At 38.5% G+C, this 18,655-nt stretch overlaps 1 protein-coding gene across 3 annotated transcripts in view; it reads right to left on the bottom strand.

Annotated features, from left to right (window-relative positions):
- Positions 1-18,655, bottom strand: part of IFTAP (intraflagellar transport associated protein) — a 60,066-nt gene that overhangs the window by 35,496 nt on the left and 5,915 nt on the right. For all 3 annotated transcript variants that reach the window (XM_081241128.1, XM_081241130.1, XM_081241129.1), the window contains exon 2: positions 7,880-8,034. In XM_081241128.1, coding sequence (XP_081097254.1) covers positions 7,880-8,021 — 142 coding nt within the window. In that variant the 5' untranslated portion in view covers positions 8,022-8,034. The remainder of the gene's footprint in view (positions 1-7,879; positions 8,035-18,655) is intronic.

The following is an 18,655-nucleotide window of genomic DNA, read 5'->3' as shown; positions in this document are numbered from 1 at the left end:
GCTGAAAGAACATTTTGCTAAAACCATCCAGATGTGAATATGTACCCATTCACCGAATCAAACTGACCACATCAGTTTCAAGTCCAGTAATTTACTCTTTTCCATCAAGTATAACAACATATTGACAACAATAAGTAAAAATTAAAGAAAAATCCATATGGAACAAATGTGCATGCACTTAATATTGTTTAAATTGGCTACTTAAAGGTTGATAGTAACCATCTTAAAAGTTTCTTTGGCTACCAGTAATTCTTTGCTTGTGTTTTGGAAAATTTCAAAATTCCATTTGCCTAAGAAAGTTCACCTCTCTAATTTATATGTACATATAAAATATACTATATAATATATATGTATATGTGTGTGTATTGAAAAGTTATAAAGAGAGAAATAAAATGATTCATTTATTTGGACATAAGTCAAATTTAAAACTTCACATAATATCTTATGTGTTTTACTGAGAAAACACACTAGAAAAGGTATTTATTGCAAGAAAATATGTGTTAAAAACACTGCCGAAAATAAATGTAATGATTGTAATTCAAAACGTTGTAAATCCTTAAATACATTTTCTTTCCTTATCCAATTACACCTAAACTACAGCAGAGAAAACAAATGACTATCTATGGACCAAATATTCATGTATAAAATGAATATGAATTGTAACAACTGCAGCTGAAGATTTATGGTAATATCTCTAAAACAAAATGGCTTGATCAGCTCAAAATCCATCATAATTTGAGAGGGGGAAATTTCCTTCTGCAACTGAACCAGCAGTTTTCTGTGTTTCATAATTTGTCAATTTGTTCCCTAAGTGAAGTTATTTAGTGATGACAAAAGAAATAGAGAAACAAATGAAAATTGCTTAATGACAGTTTGCAGATGGTCCCCCAAAGAGAAAGAACAGGTTAAACAGCTGATGATGCTTCTTCCATAGGACTCTGCTATAAAGTAGTTCACTTCATCCAATACTTTTTTCTCCTTCAGTGTTCTATGTGATATTTGATGTTATGCTGTGATAAATAACACATACAGATAGCTACTAAATGTATGATCAATATAAAACCATGAGCTTTTTTTCTTCTCCTTTTAGTCTTTTCAGCAATACCAAAAAAAATCAATCAATAACTGCTTCCTTATTCTCTCCCCTGGGATGCCAGGTTAATTAGGTGGGTTTTTTTTTTTTAATTGCCTAGTTGCTTTTCTTACCAAGTCCTCATATGATGCCTTCTACAAATTTCTCTTGAATTTAACATCCCAGTGGTCTATGTCTTAAGTTAAAGCAAGTTTACTGCTGCTTGCTGTGCTATTTTCAATAGTGCACTTTACTGTTAAACTCACATTTGCAAAAGTGCTTCCCGAGTTGCCTTTTTTTCTTAATGTGGCTAACATAAAAAAGGAAACAGAAAGACACTGCAAATGGCCTGTGAACTAAAAACACCGCTCAATATTCAGTAGGGAATTAAATGACTGATAACAACAGCACAGAAAATGTGGCTTAAGTGCCACCTGGAAGCATAAAGATGGTCAGTTCGTCTCCAACTTCCGCTGGCAGGCAATCTGCCAGTTGCAAGGGTGTCAAAACAATGCTAAGCCCGCTAGTCTCTATCTAATACTCGACAGAAAACAACTGCAAAAGGCTGCACAGCGAGGATTATTTTTTGTTGTTGTGTTTTCTTTATGAGAGAAAGCTGTTTTTATGCTCTACTGAAATTCCTTTTCTGCTCTGAAACTGGTAAGAGGGCCAGCTGTTTTCTCTATTTTTCTCTGTGGTATTTTTCTACAGCAGATTTTAAATTCATTCTTCAGATGGGGAAAAGACTCTTTTTCCCTCTTTGGAAGTTTAAAGATGCATTTCTAATGTTCAAATTCAAAATAGCTTTGGGGACCAAAATGATATGTCAACTTCGGAAACATGCTGTTTTATATGCTGTCACCAGTTTCATTTTTAATTACATTTTTCAGAAGTTGTCAAGTGTGAGTGGTGATATTCCTTTGGCTGAACTGACAACTCAAAATTTATCAGTCCAGAAGTGTAAACCAAGTGCCAGCCCAAGATCCTGAGCTCCTGACAGAACATACACTCAGTAAGGGAAAAAATAAAAGGCTCCTGAAGTGAGAACTTTGAACAAGTCACTTGGCCTCAGTGGGCCTCAGGATCTCCAGGCAAAACACTTGTGACTCATCTTTGTTTCTTTCCCCTAATCCTCTGTCAGTCACCTGTTACCAAGTACTGTCACTCTCACTTGCATCGGCCCTATTTCCTTTCCATTTCCTCCTCCCCGGCCCTAGTGGAGTCTGTTGCAACCATATATGCATTTCTGCTCAGCCTCCTAGCTAAGCTAGTCTCCCTGACTCTAGTTACTTCTCTCCTTCTTTGCCTCTATTTTTCAAAATCACTTGCAGTCTGTGTGTGTGTGTGTGTGTGTGTCTGTGTGTGTTGAGATTCTACTATGGTTCCCAGTTAGCTAGTATATCAAATCCAAACTCGGGGCATCATGACATCGGGGCATCCTTTGGCGGGCTCTTCTTACTGTGCATAGCCATTAAATGTGGATGTTCTTTAGGGTTTGGTCTGAGGCCCTCCTATCGGTGTTTCTGACATACTTCATTCTCTTATTTTCTTTTTGTTTCATTTATTCAACAAATATTTATTAAGCATTGAGTTATTCTACATTACCAAACACTGCTTTAGACACCAGAATAATAATGGTGAACAAAACCCCCAAGCAATCAGCCATCATGGAGCTTACACTCTGGAGAAGTACAGAGTGTAAGTGTTTTAGGGTAGCACATCCATTCCTATGGCTCACATTATCCACATGCCTGTGAATCCCAGACCTTGAGAACTGCCCGATGCTGCATGGAAGGCAGAAAAGCAAAATGGTTCAGGGTACGGGCTCTGGAGCCACAATGACTAGGCCCATAATCCAATGCCATCACTAACAAGTTACATGACCTTAGGCAATTCTGTTAGGGCTGCCATAACAAAATACCACAGCTTAGGCGGATGAAACAACACAAATTTATTTTCCCACACTTCTGGAGGCTAGAAGTCTGAGATCAAGGTGTAGGTAGGTCTGGTTTCTCCTGAGGCCCCTCACCTTAGCTTGCAAATAGCTGCCTTCTCGCTGTGTCCTCCTGTGGTGTTTTCTCTGTGGACAGGCATCCCTGGTGTCTCTTCTTATGAGGACACCAGTCATACTGAATTAGGAGCCCACCTTTATGACCTCATTTAATCTTAATTACCTCTTAAAAGGCTCTGTCTCCAAATACAGTTGCCTTACTGGTTAGGGCTGCAACAGATAAATTTTGAAGGGACACAATTTAGTCCATAACAGCAATTTACTTAACCTTAAGCCTTGGTTTCCTCATCTGTAAGTTGAGAATAATAAAAATAATAAAAATTAAAAGGTAGGGCTTCGCTGGTGGCGCAGTGGTTGAGAGTCCGCCTGCCGATGCAGGGGACACGGGTTCGTGCCCTGGTCCGGGAAGATCCCACATGCCGCAGAGCGGCTAGGCCTGTGAGCCATGGCCGCTGAGCCTGCACTCCACAACGGGAGAGGCCACAACAGTGAGAGGCCCGCATACCGCAAAAAAAAAAAAAGAAAAATTAAAATGTAAAAAACAAATTCACTAGGTAATTACAAAGATTGAGATGACCCAGGTAAAGTGCTAAGCATAATACCTAGTACTTAACAAATGTTAGCTGCTTATCAATAAGAGAAGGTCAAACTCTCTCATGATTATTAAGATTATTAAAACCTAAGAAAAACTGAAACCTATTCAGAGGTTTTGAAACTAAGAGTTTGGGACAATCAAAGACTAGACCACCACCAGATTATAAAGCCACAGGCATAGCCATTTGTCCAGAACATTCAGACACACAATGTTCTACCTAAGGGGGAATTTAATTCAAATATTAACAAGTGTGAAGGGAGAAAGGGAGATTGAGATGACAGGATTTTTTTTTTCAAATATATGTTGAAAGAACAATAAAATGCTAAAAGCACAAAGTATTGAAAGTGAAATGAGAACGGCATAAAGAAAACAAGAAACAAAATTACACATCAAAATCAAAAACAAGATCTTTGACCTCAACATAAGAAAATAGGTTAAAGTAGACAAATATGGCAGTTGAGTAAAAAGCTATTATTATGGGGTAATATAGAAACTGGTAAATCTGGATTCTAGGGAATCTGGATCCTAGGTATTTTAAGAATGAAATGAGAGAATGAAATACAAAGTCCTATTTAAGAGTTAACCATAAAATCACAGTAGATTCATTTCAATTTCCAAAGCATTTTAAGCTGAAGTTGTTAAAATTGGCAACCTTAATGGAAATTAATCATTTAACCTGAAGCACAAAATCGTAACAATAATGGTGTGTGTGTAGGTGTGTGTGTGTATGTGTACGTGTGTGTATGTGTGTGTGTGAGACTATGAGTGCTTGAGAACACAAACTATATCTTAATTGTTTTTGAATCCCTAGCATCTAAAACAAGAAACTCAGATCATAACAAGACACAGAGGATTACTGAATGAATAAATGAATGAATGCATTAATAGAAAATCAAGTATAATTATTTATATCTGTGTTTTTGTAACCTAAAGAAAGATGGAAAGATAACAGATAAGGAGAAAGAAGCATTTTTTCCTTTAGACAAATAGTCTAGTATAAATTAATTATATTCACAAAGAAACTGAAATACCAAAGACTGAAAGTCAGCCTCTTATCATTATCCACAATAATGTCAAAAATATAATGTCTTCACCGATAATGAACAAAACCAAAATCTGCATGCTGATTTTCTAATGCAAATCTTAAACTCGGTCTTACTTTCTTGAACTGATGACACTAATTGAGAATTCATTTATAAATGTCTGCTTAAAACTAATAAGTAATATGTCTCTTTAAACATTTTGACAAAACACTGGAGTTATCATCAACTATGCACTGTGATTATTAAAACCAGAGCTGCTTTTTAAAAAAACTACAAAACATGGTCAACATAAATGTACTACAGTTACAGTTATGGTACAATATTAACAGTGTCCAACTGTTTTCCAAGCATCTGAAGGAGTAATGTGAATTTCTTCAATAAGTTTAATTTTTTCCAGGGAAATATTTTTAATAGGATAACTGACCCCTTTAACACTCTTGGAAAGAAAATGAATCCCATAAACATTCTGGCATATAACTATTATAAAAATAAATAGGGGCTTCCCTGGTGGCGCAGTGGTTGAGAGTCCGCCTGCCGATGCAGGAGGCACGGGTTCGTGCCCCGGTCTGGGAGGATCCCACATGCCGCAGAGTGGCTGGGCCCGTGAGCCATGGCCGCTGAGCCTGCGCATCCGGAGCCTGTGCTCCGCAATGGGAGACGCCACAGCAGTGAGAGGCCCGCGTACCGCAAAAAAAAAATAACAAACAAACAAACAAATAAATAAATAAATAAAGAGAACAGTCAGTGGAAACGGTAATGCACTTGAGACACTAAACTTACTAAAGAAATGTACATAAGTATATGTGGTGATAGCCAGTTTAACACAGAAAAGATTCCACTTCATATCAGCAAAACAACCAAATACACTAAGACAAATGAAGGGCTGGAAAGAAGGAGAAAACTTTGAAGAAACAGCTTTCATATCTTCCATCAAACAGAACTAACAAACAGAACACACTGACTGATCAATTCTGCTGGCTATCATTCAACTCTTAGGCCTGACCCTAAGTACTATTTGGTTTTTCAGAAGGTATTTAAATGTTTCTGGGGGAAAAAAAGGACACTTACTGATGTAAGACATATTTTTCCACTCACAAATCTTTGCTGTAGGAGGAATTTTTTCAGGTCATTAGTTTATAATGTGAACTGGCGCCTAGGGACATTTTCAAAGGGAAAAAACTAGTGTGCTTGGAGCTGCAGTTTATATGACTTGTGTCATCATTTATTTCAGCTCAGTTTGGGGCCTAAAACTGAACTCAAAATGAAGTCACCACATCTGCAACAGTTTCTCTTGGCATGGAATGAGCATACAGAAATTTGAAAAAAGAACAGACCACTTATCCCAAAAACAAAAACAGCATAACCTCCTTAGAACATCCAAGTCCTTGCAAGAAGTTCTTAGTCCTTCAGAGTACAAAAATAAAGTCAGCCTTACGAATAAATTTCCAAAATAATTTGGATTATCAAAATGCCACTGGCATACCAAAATGCATTAATTCTGCCAGTTTTACCCTTGCTTCCACACCCTGCCCCAGCCATTCATACTGCCATGTTTGGCTCTGGAAAACATGGAACTAAATCATTAGGCTCAGAGAAAGCAAGATCTTCCTAAATCCATGTGCATAGACCAAAAGATGATTTGGCCATTATCAAGATTAATTTGATCCACATATCATGCCAAAATAGATCATTCACAGCCCAAGTTAACAAGAATTTCCTAAATTCTCTGTTTCCCTTAAATGTAAACAAAATAGATAAAGATATTCCCACTACCTGGCACAATAAAAGAATCAGGTTGGAATCACTTTTCCTTTTCTTCATTATAACTACCCTTCTTTTACATTTCTTAAGGACACGTGAACTAAGACTTCAAATCATGAAGTCAGGTATCCTGAGATTGTCATGACCAGATGCACATTGGACTCCACTTACGAGCTGAGTCAACAGTCTCCCGAATGTGGATCCCATGACCCAGAAAGGACCAAGGTTGAGAACAAGAACTCAATGCCTACAGGAGCCACTTAAGTGAAGGAAGCAGGCAGGGTATACACAGGTTTTTCAAGTGTGTGAGAGCCCGAGAGTGTGTCAAATGAGGGAGGTCACATGGCAAGGGCTCCTGAACTCCAGCTGATATTGCCATCGGAGAAATAAGAGGTAACCGACCTTCTGACTTAATCAGAAGAAAAAAGCAAATCAAGATCTTTATGTAAAATTTCCAACTTTTTTTTTTTTTTTGCGGTACATGGACCTCTCACTGTTGTGGCCTCTCCCATTGTGGAGCACAGGCTCCAGACACGCAGGCTCAGCGGCCATGGCTCACGGGCCCAGCCGCTCCGCGGCATGTGGGATCTTCCCGGACCAGGGCACGAACCCGTGTCCCCTGCATCGGCAGGCGGACTCGCAACCACTGCACCACCAGGGAAGCCCCGAAAATTTCCAACTTTTAACTGTTGGCTCAATAAAACAACAATACTGCATGAGGCAACCAAACACATCACAAGAAACACACAGCACCCTTTGGCCTTTAGGGTTTTAGTTATCACTCAGGTCTAAAAGGTTGTTTCCATTCTACAGAAAACATAGCATCATCATCATCACAACAACAACAACAACAATAATACTAATACCTAGCCTTCATTAAGCATGTACGTGCTAGCCACTATGCTAACAGTTTTACATGGATTATCTCAAATAACCTTCATCAACCTTTAAGGTACTATTATTATCCCCTCTTTACTCAGTGACCTCCCCCCAAAGCAGAAAGTGGCTATGGCAGAATCCAAAAGTGTGCAGTGTAACTCCACACCCTACACTATGCTAGATTTCTTCAATGTTTTCAGTATGCTTTTAAAAAGTCCACTTTTTTGCACTTGTGTTTCTTCAAAAATAAAACAAAGGGATTATACTAAATGATTTCTCAAGTCCTCTTTAGTTCTCTAATTCAATGGCTCTGACTCCATAATACAACTCTTGACTGGATAAAAACGTTAGTATTTACATGCATCAGTTGCAAATGCCCTGATGAGAATTACCTGATCAAAGAGATAGAATGAATGAATGCTCATTCAATAGTCTTTCTGAAAAAGACAGCAAAGACCTAAAACTATAATAAAATTCATTGTCTCAACTGCTATAGAAAGTTTACTTCTCCATTTTACCTTTTGAAAGATGAGCGAAAGTGCTCAGAAATTCTTCATATGTTTGCTCGTGACAATTAACAAACTTATCCAAGACTTCTTCAATATGCCGATCTTCATCCATCACCTCCAATTCTGGTATCTGGCAGGCGTTCCTATTCATGAAGCCACATTCTCTGTAAGACAAAGAAAAACATGAGCTACAGAGAGTTGTGCAGTACCAGCCTCTCCTAAAAATACTCCAGATGTGTAGGTAGAAGAATTCCAAGGCCCTAAAAGGACAAATCAAGATAGTTAGTAGAGCAATAAACCCTAGTTCAAGACACCAGAGTTTTATTCCTATCTCAACTGCTGAACTGTTAACTAACACAATTTTATTTTTGCTTCAGTTCCTCATTCCCATCTTCTTAATTCACAGGAATATCATCCCACCGTTACACAATTAGAAACGCAAAATCTTTCAAGGTAAGGTGAACTTCAAAGAATATGTCAAACAACCACCCTTCCAATGACAATAGGGGCTAATATTTATTAGTTCCTTTTGAGCACTTATTAGGTAACAGGTGCTGTTCCGAGCACTTTTATGTTAACTTCGTAACAATTCTAGCTCAGATCACAGAGCCAGTAGGCAGAAGTGTCAGTTCTAGAAGTGTGATCCTAGAACCCATGCCCTTAAGTACTTCACTATGTTTCTCTAACCATTGCCTGACACATACATACCCCTCCATACTACTGTACTACTGCTGCCGAACAGCTGACCTGTCTGTGCTTTAACACATCCAGACACTGGAAACTCTGAATGTTCCAAAGAAGCCTTTGGACAGCTCTGTTAAAGCCTCCTTCTAAGACTGAGCCTAAATCTGTCTCCCTGTACCCTACCCCAACTAGTCCTGAGTCCCTGGATGGGACTGAATAATTTCAATCCTTTTTATCCGTGATATCCTTTCAAATATTTGAACAAGCCTATACTGTCCTTTCTCAATCTTCTCATTTCATTCACTGAATTTCTTTTTCAAAACCCAGTTCAGAATTCAGTTTCTCTTTGAAAGCTTTAGCTTCCCATCTCCCATCATCACAGGAAGAGCAAATCATTTGCTCAAATTTCTGTACTGCCTTTCTATACTGTGTCTACCGTTCCACTTATCACATTGAATTGTAAATAGCTGTATACATTTCTCTGCCCTCTATTAGACTTAGAGCCCGTAAAAGGCAGGGTCCATGTCTTTTCATAGCTCAGGAGGTGGCATAGAGCTGGCAGTCCATCAGTCTTAAGCTAAAATTACGCATGTGAGGAGGTACTATAGTCAGATATTGCTAGAAGCTGGCAAAAGACTCAACTAAGCCTGCCCAACCACTATATCTGTACCTTGTATGACATGGCTTTGGGTCCTTTCACCCTTTTGATCAATCTACCTGGAAAAGATTTCACACTGCCTGCATTCCTTTAAAATATGCCATCCAGAAATGAAGACAAGGCTCCAGGTATCGTCTGGAGACAGTGAGATTTGACTAACTCTCACGTTCCAAATGTTACCCTCCTGCTTTATACCTGAAGATCACGTTCACATGCTAGTGGCCCCTTCACATTGTCAGCTCATTGACTGCTTCGCTAACTAAATGCCTGTCAGCTAAGACACAATGCCTCAATCCCTGCGGAGTTTGAACTTTGTTTTTAGTTGTGATATTTCATCTTGTTAAATTCCATTCATTCTGTGTGAAATATGATTCTTACACAGCTTTGAGAAAAATGACTATCTACAGAAAGCAGAAGAATGACAGCCTAAGCACCCAGTGTAATTCATGGGGGATAATAAAAAGGAGGGGTTCTCTGATACTGTATAGACACCATGGTTCTTCTATTTTTCCAAAACAAGAGTGAAAATCTGGTGTCTGTTATTAACTTTATTTATTTGGTATTTACCAAAAAGCTCAGAAAAAAATAAAACAAAAATGTATTCATAAGATGATACCCAAAGTCACCTAGTGGCAGGACCTGACCTGAATTAATATGAAAGTGTTTATGACTTTTATTTATTCTATTTAAATAGTATAACTATTCATATGCTTCCCTGAAAAAATACTAATGGGCTTGCTTTTGAGGTGCTTTCCTGATCCCACTGGAGATTTTCTGTAATATGTGGCATTTGCCCTGATTACCTTTCTAAACTCCCAAAACTTCTGAATTCTGAAAGACATCTGACTCCAAGGGTTTTAAACTGGAATTGCAAAGCTACGAGAACCTCCCAAGATTGCTATGAGGATTAGATGAATATACATGGGGCCTCAAGAAATGTTAGCCATGATGATGATGATGATAATGGATCAGTCTTAGTACTCTGTCCTTTGTCTACAGGAAGACATGTTTTGACTGTGACCCCTTTGACTTTGAAGGTACTAATATTACCCAAAGATCAATCAAGAGAATTCGTGATGCATTACAACCCTAGAAAAAACATGGTATTGTAGAAGTCCAAGTGAAAATAAAAAGTGTAGCTATGTGCCAACCCAAAATGAAAGAAACTGTTTCAAGCTATTTGTACCTGAAAATTAGATATAGGAAAAAGCACCAGTTACAGTGTATGCAAATTTACCTATAATACTGCCAGGCTTCAGCAACCCATAGTTTAATATATTATGCTTGCAGTTGCTAGATAATAAATAATGATAAATTCAAAGGTGGCTATTATTTTACTATCAGTAGGACATGGACTTAATTACAAAAATGTCTGCTCTTCCAGAAGTGCATCCCAGCAAGATTCCAACACTGTATTATATCGATCTCTTTCTCAAGGCTTCTCAGGTAATCTACTTCTACAGGCAAAATATCAAACAGAAGCAGCCAGGTTGTATTTTATATTGCTGTAAATGCCTTCTCGTGGATGCTTTAAGGGTAATAATAGAAATTCCTTTAAACTTCCTTTGCAATTCTCAAATTGGGTGTATTTTGAGTATTTAGCCTTAACACATCTCAGTTTTACTAAAAGGCAAACAATCAACAGGCTGTACACAGCACAAATTCAAAATCTTTCAATGCCTTTAATTTTATTCATGTGGTTACCAGAATACAGGAGAGGTTATGTTTTTACTGACTTTTTAAAGACTTTTGGAAAATCCAGTTTTACAAGCTGTCGTTGTTTAGAGAGTTTAACAGATACCCACCTTCAAATTTAGAACTTTCCTTATCTATAAAAATAAAAATAACCTCATGTTAAAAGTCCCCAGAGGGCTTCCCTGGTGGCGCAATGGTTGAGAGCCCGCCTGCCGATGCAGGGGACACGGGTTCGTGCCCCGGTCCGGGAAGATCCCACATGCCGCAGAGCGGCTGGGCCCGTGAGCCATGCCCGTTGAGCCTGCGCGTCCAGAGCCTGTGCTCCGCAACGGGAGAGGCCACAACAGCGCGAGGCCCACATACCGCAAAAAAAAAAAAAAAAAAAAAAAAAAAAAAGTCTCCAGAGACTGACAGAGCAGATAATCATTTACCAGACAGTCAATTGGTTTATGTAAATCCTAGTGGTTTTCTAGAAGGAAGCAATGCTTTTTGAGTTACCACTCACATTAGTTTGTGTTTTTACCATAAAGTACTTTTCTAAAAGAGAAAAAAGAAGAGAGAGAAACACACATGCTTGGACAACAGGATTCTTTGTTTTCATTTGGTGTTTTGTTTTAAGGCTTAAAGCGCCACATAAAAGACACAGAGCATATTGTGATGATAACTAAAGGTATAACAACACCCACTGGTAAATCAGAAGTAACACTTTCACAGTCACAGCACCCAGCAGAACCACTGGGAGGATTTATTGCTCTGCTTCAACTACTGAACTTCACAGGGAGACCACAAGCTTCCTTAGGAACACGGCTCTCTTCTTACTGAGTCACTGGGAGCTAGCAAGAAAGTCACATAACCTTCCTGGAGTCCCCTTTCTTACTAACAAATAACGAAACTAACGACCACTCAAGCCAGTTAGTGTCACCTGCTCTCTGAAAGGACATGTAACTAGATGAGGCTGGTACTGAACCCAGGTTTGACGGCTCACTGCTGGAAAGACCAATACTTGAGAGACAAGTGTTGGTGAAAATGGAAAAGTTGCTTTATTCAGGAGCTGATGCCATGGCTGTAATTCCCCACTGTCAACCCTTCATTCCATTGCTATGGAATAGCAGGGATGGTCTGTCTTTTGTAACTTTTTCTAGGAGAGGGCAAAAGCAATGGTTGCAACATTGTACTATGTACTCAGAGCCTCCCTGATGGTTTAGGAGTTTCAGTTTTTAATTGATCCTCCCGTGTCATCAAGTTCAGGTCCACTTGGGGCCAGCTGGTTGAACCCACAGGACATTATCTCCACAGTTTGGGGTCATAAATCAAGGCATTGGTTTAAGATAACAATCATGAAAAAAATTAAATTGGGCTTGCTCTTCCTTTGTTTGTACATTCCCTCACTTCCCTAGTTAGTAGCTGTTTGAATCTGCTCTTTGGAACTCAGGGAATATCTAGGAGATTAGAGCCTTTTTACAAACAAGAGGCAGGCAGACATGGGGTGGGGAGGCGGGTGTCTGTCCCAGGAAGGTCCCTGTAAAGGGTACCTGCTCCTTTACAGACATTATTATAAAATTTGGTATGTGGAATTATCACCATTGCTGTAGCATATCTTTGATGCTTCTCTTCAGATCCCTGCTTCATGAGACTTAGCTAAACAAAACACAACTGTCAGAGACGAGAGTGATAAGCCTTAAGAAACAAGTCACCCTGAGCTAGTGTCCTCTCAAAGCACGTAACCTGCTTTCTAACAGCACAGAAAGGTGTATGTCTGCAAAAAGGTTTGTTTGTGTTTTTTTAAATTGTGAGGTTTACCACTGATGCTTGAAAGTAATAAATAACAACACATTTTTAAAGAGTTGTGCAGGGGCTATCAAAGCCCACATTCTCAAATTCTCATAGTTCTTCTCAATAAGAAGCTCCTGCTGTATGAAACGTAAAATGGGATATTTTAAAAAGAATTCACCTAGCCTGAGGAATGAAACCATGAACCTTGATACTTCAAAGGCTAGGTCTCCTTTTATACTTTGGAAAATGGACAAATCTCAAAAGACCAAATTACACTGTAAGGGTATAGATTTATTGACATGATAGAAGAGACCTGGTGTGAACTGATGGCTTCTGCCTTGACTGAACAACAACTATTTTGCATCCTGTAATATTTTTTATGTCGTTTAGATCATATTAAGGAGTACGAAATCCAATGACAGAAATTGCCAAAGATTCTCAGAGTTGAGAGAAACCTAAAGGTCATCTAGTCCAATCACAGAAAACAAATAAAGGAATCTGGAAAAGAAACCGTAAGTGAGGTTTTTGTCAACTAATGACTCTATTGATGAGCAGTATTATGTGGTTCTCGTATCATAAACAGTAATGAGATGCTCTTGATTATGATTTTTAAGGCATACATGAAGTCATCAGGAACTTAAACAAAAAGCAGCAATCTCACCCTGGTTGGATGTATCCATGCATCTGACTACAACCACATTCTATACCTCAATAACATACAAAACATCTTGAGGCAAAGCACACACACACACAGACACATATGCATATATACCATTGTTTTAGACATCTACCAGTAGGAACAAGAAAACAAAGGAAAAGAGGAAGGCATAAATACAAAACACCTTACAAAACAGAAAAGGATCTAAACTCCTTTACAGTTTATCAGGATGAGATAAAGACATACATTCTAGCATCTAAGAATACACAGCATTCCAATTTATAAGCTTCTCCCAACAAGCCTTTTCTAATACGTTAAAAAGCATGGAATTCTCCATTATCACCGAAAAAGTTGACCGTATAAGCCTCTGGACTTCCATATAAACTCCCCTAGGTACAAGCCTCAGCAGTGAATATTATGGAAAGCATTTGTGGGAGGCAGGAGAGGCTTAGGGCTGAATGTTGATTACAAAGCTTTAGAAGACAGAGTTGTGTATTGTCATCTGTGCAGAGGTCTCAGAAGTACGCATGTCTTTGTTTTACTTTTTCCTTGACAAAAGATCTCACCTTAAGGAAAAGAGAAAGAGAAGACACCCAGTAAAAGTTTACCAAGAAATGTTGGAACTCAGGCGTGTTGCAGAAAGCTCTGGAGGATGGGAATAATACTGATCTATAAAATTACATGTTTAAGCAGAAACTTTCTTCTTGAAAAATTTGCTTCCCCCCTTTCCTGATCATCCATCCAAATTACTGCAGTGGGGTTTCTTGAGGCTATCATTCATTAAGCCCTGTTGTTCATCAGCAGATTGTATAAAATCAATTTTATTTCCCCAAACTATACTCTTCCTCCAAGCTGTTTAAGTCAATCCAGAAACGTCTACATTGACTCACTGAGGCAGGTCAACTATTAGACTGTTTTCAACTACACAGTTATTAATTCCATTAAACAAAAATGCAAACAGTTAAGCATTCAGAACTGCCTCTCCCTGCTCACCCCCTACTGTTTTTTTAAAAAGCAAATTACCTGTGGACATGGAAGCTGAAGGATATACCAATAAGACAAATTTCAGAAAATCCATTGTTTTTGAAAGCAGAAAGATACCTTTTCACTACCATTTTTTTGTTTCATTTGCTTTTTTGAAAAATTTAAGAGTCATGTGTAATCACAAGTCAATACCCTACCTTCACCCCCAAACAAAACTCCTACCAGCATATTAACTGACCTCTAGACTAGTACATTTTATCAAGAAAAATGTACAATACACATATTTCAATCTTATTCAAAGCTGATCTAGTCTCAGAAACGTGATCAACTACCTCAGTGAGTTACAGACAATAACAGTGAGTTTTTCAGTGAACATTTTTTCAAGGCCCCTGATAAAGCTGTGAATCCATAAGGCAGTAGAGTTTCTAAGTTAACTTTAGAGCTCTATAATCATGCAATAAGATTTCAATCATAAAAGATTTATTAGCTCAATTGTAATCCCACCTTCCCATGGGATGCAATGTCCCATTATTGCTCATTTTATCTGTACTGCATAACTACTGTGGCACAAAGGCATCTACTCTTAATTAAAATCATCCCTTTTTCTCCAGCTCCGGAGCCTGTTGGCCACATGCACCGTGCACAGCACTTTCACAAAACCAGAAAGCCTGCTTTAAAGCAACACCTGCACAGTTAGTTAGGAGCAGGTGTGGACCAACCAAACTAAATCAACTCTGCTTTTAGGAATTCATTTCCAAGTGTTTTGAAATGCCAGATCTTGCAAATAAAACTGACCTTTTCATTTGACGTTCTCTTAAAAGAAATAATATTTTAAAGTATATTTCTCAGCTATTTTTGATTCTAAATTCCTATGACCGTGGAATAATAAATGGGCCTTAAGAAGTAATACAGTGCTTCCCTAGCTTCCAATTTCTTTCAGCATTTTACTTCCAATTTTGCTTTGATGTACACCACATAACATACACACACACCAACATAAAAACAATTTCTTTTTGCCATCATGGTTTCTGTACTCAAAGGTAGAAATTAACATACACAAATTCCCTCCTTCTCTAAGAATAAAATTTTTAAGTGCATTTTCTTTCTAGTACAACATTGTTAAACACCTCTGAAATTTTGTTCCATTTTATTTTACAACTAAGTGTCCACCTTAATTCATGGAACATTCTGGTCAGGTGGCTGTATTTAATTCATTACTTTAAATAAAAAATGACAAGTCACTTGTCACATTCTTCTCTTGACAACCCATCATACTAACTGTAGATTGCTTCCTTCTATACGTTTCCTTTTCCTTCCTCTTTTCCCCTCTTGGCTAGCTTCAGTTGTGGCTTCTATCATAGGATTCATTCAACAAGCCAAACATCTCCCTTTCCCACACTATTTATATTATTTCCTGAAAAATCAGCCACTTATTAAAAAAGTAAAAATTGTCTATGCCTATTTGAATGCTATGAAAAGCTGCCACTGACCCCATTTCAAACACTTGCTAACCCATTGAGCAACAATGTCATTTAAGTTTTTTCTCCATTTGTAAGATGGGGATGGAAATGCTTGAGAGGTCACTGCATTTCTTAAGAAACACTGTCATGAGTTCACAAAACTGTGCTCCTCCCCTGCCCACCTCAACCCACCATGGACACACACCCCTGCAGCTATGCTACCCTTTCAAGTTATTTAACTTTTCTGGCCTTAAGCAGTTTGAATGTAGGTATAAGGGGACTGGACTTAAAGTTGCCTTCCATCTCTGACGTTCTATTTTTCTCCAATTATGCTTCTTTTTCATTCAATTACTACGTCAGTATATCCTATTACTAAGTTTTTTATCTCCTCTGTGGAATAAAAATTATTCTACTCTGTAATGACACTGACTTGTATTCTTTAATTGTCCACTGTCTTTGGATTTAAGGCGCGAGAAATCCATATATTTCGGTAGGAATTTGACTCTGCCCCTATAATTGTGATTTCTTGGTGAACTTTTAAGAACACTTTTAAGAAAGGGTGAGCATAGGAAGAATGTAAAACATGTTTATCCACGATCAAAAAGTTGCTTCGGGCTTCCCTGGTGGCGCAGTGGTTGAGAGTCCGCCTGCCGATGCAGGGGACACGGGTTCATGCCCCGGTCCGGGAAGATCCCACATGCCGCGGAGCGGCTGGGCCCGTGAGCCATGGCCGCTGGGCCTGCGCGTCCAGAGCCTGTGCTCCACGACGGGAGAGGCTACAACAGTGAGAGGCCCGCATAGCGCAAAAAAAAAAAAAAAAAAAGTTGCTTCATCCTACTATCATGCATGTTCCTTAAGGGCAAGAGCTGAGTCTGTGATTTTTTTTTTCCTAATTCTCCGCATGACTCTATACATAGTGGATTCTCAATAAATATTGTTCATGACTTCACATTTAGTTTCTATGCTGAGGACTCTGGTAGACTGGGGGCTCTGAAGGAGATCATTGCGAGTCTAATGCTCTCTTAATGTGTGGCAAGGGCTCAGGGTTTAAAAATCCATTTCCAAATATGTTGCTAATTTCCAGCCTCTTTAGGAGACAACTAACCCATTTAGCAAAAAACTGCCTGTTTTCTGGTGTTAGTAGAATGCAAAGGCTAAAACACTTACCTAAACCTACCCCTGGTTTCTAGGTTGCATTTCTTACTTTATATTTACTGTGGAGATAACCAATATGTCAATTTTATGAGAGCTGTCACTGATGCTGGAGTTTCAAATGCCATAATCATTATACAACACCATAAATAGGTTAGAGAAATAACCCAATACTCTTTTGCAGACAAAGAAAAAAAAATCATCATGGAAGTAACAGAAGAGATGATGACACTTTTTTAAGGCACGGGCCAACATTCCAAATGACAAGAATCAGCCAAACAACTGAGCTACTTGTCAGTTTTTTAAAAGTCAACCCTGAAAATATATCCTAAAATTTGGCAAAAAATGAAAATCTTCACTTACACAAATATATTTATGGCACCATCATCATTACACAAGATCTACTGAGTACATTCTTTATAACAGACTGTTTATATCCATTAATCCTCCCAGTAAGGCAGGTATCATCCCTGTTCTAGAGATAATGAAATTGAAGGTCAAAAAGGCCATTCAGCTAGTAAGTGGCAGAACTAAGACCCAACTCCAAATCTGTCTACCTCTGATCCCTGCATTCTATCATCTAAGCCACACAGAACCTGATTAAATGACCAACAATACTGAATGGTCAGATATATTTACTTAATGGAATTTCAGGCAACTATTAAAAATTTTGGAAATAAAATATACATTTCATAGTATCTATGAAATAATGTTACATTAAAGAGATAAAACAAAATTTAAATACATTCTTATCATAACTAAGTAAAAATATGTATACATTTGGATAAAAATTAGAGCGCAAAGAAATGAAAATTTTTATGGTCAGGAAATGGGCTTAATAAATGGTATACATTTCTCTTGATGTAGCTGTTTTTAATGAATTGTTTAAAATTAGGTCAGCTACAGTAATCAAGACAGTGTGGTATCGGTGAAAGAATATACAAATAGATCAATGCAACAGAATAGAGAACCCAGAAATAGACCCACGTAAGTATAGCTAACTGATCTTTGACCAAGGAGCAAAGGCAATACAATGGAGCAAAGACAGTCTTTTCAACAAAGGGTTCTGGAACAACTGGACATCCACATGCAAAAATAGAAATCTAGACACAGACTTTATACCCTTCACAAGAATTAACTCAGAGTGGATCACAGACCTAAATGTTAACAACAAAAATTATAAAACTCCTAGAAGATAACGTAGAAGAAAACCTAGATGACCTTGGGTATGGCAATGACTTATTAGACATAACAATAAAGGTATGATCCATGAAGGAAATAATTGATAAGCTGAACTTCATCAAAATTAAAAACTTATGCTCTCCAAAAGACACTAACAGGACTTCCCTGGTGGCACAGTGGTTAAGAATCTGCCTGCCAATTCAGGGGACATGGGTTCGATCCCTGGTCCGGGAAGATCCCACATGCCACAGAGCAACTAAGCCCGTGCACCACAACTCCTGAGCCTGTGCTCTAGAGCCCATGAGCCACAACTACTGAAGCCCACATGCCACAACTACTGAAGCCTGTGAGCTCTAGGGCCCGCGTGCTGCAACTACTGAGGCTGTGTGCTGCAACTACTGAAGCCTGAGCGCCTAGAGACCGTGCTCCACAACAAGAGAAACCACCACAAAGAGAAGCCCGCTACAACAGAGTAGCCCCCGCTCACCGCAACTAGAGAAAGCCCGTGCAGAGCAATGAAGACCCAACGCAGCCGAATA

Source organism: Mesoplodon bidens (assembly GCF_964165515.1).
Source record: "Mesoplodon bidens genome assembly, chromosome: 7".
NCBI lineage: Eukaryota > Metazoa > Chordata > Mammalia > Artiodactyla > Ziphiidae > Mesoplodon > Mesoplodon bidens.
Note: the sequence above shows the minus strand (reverse complement) of the source record. Positions and strands in the feature narration are given on the sequence as shown.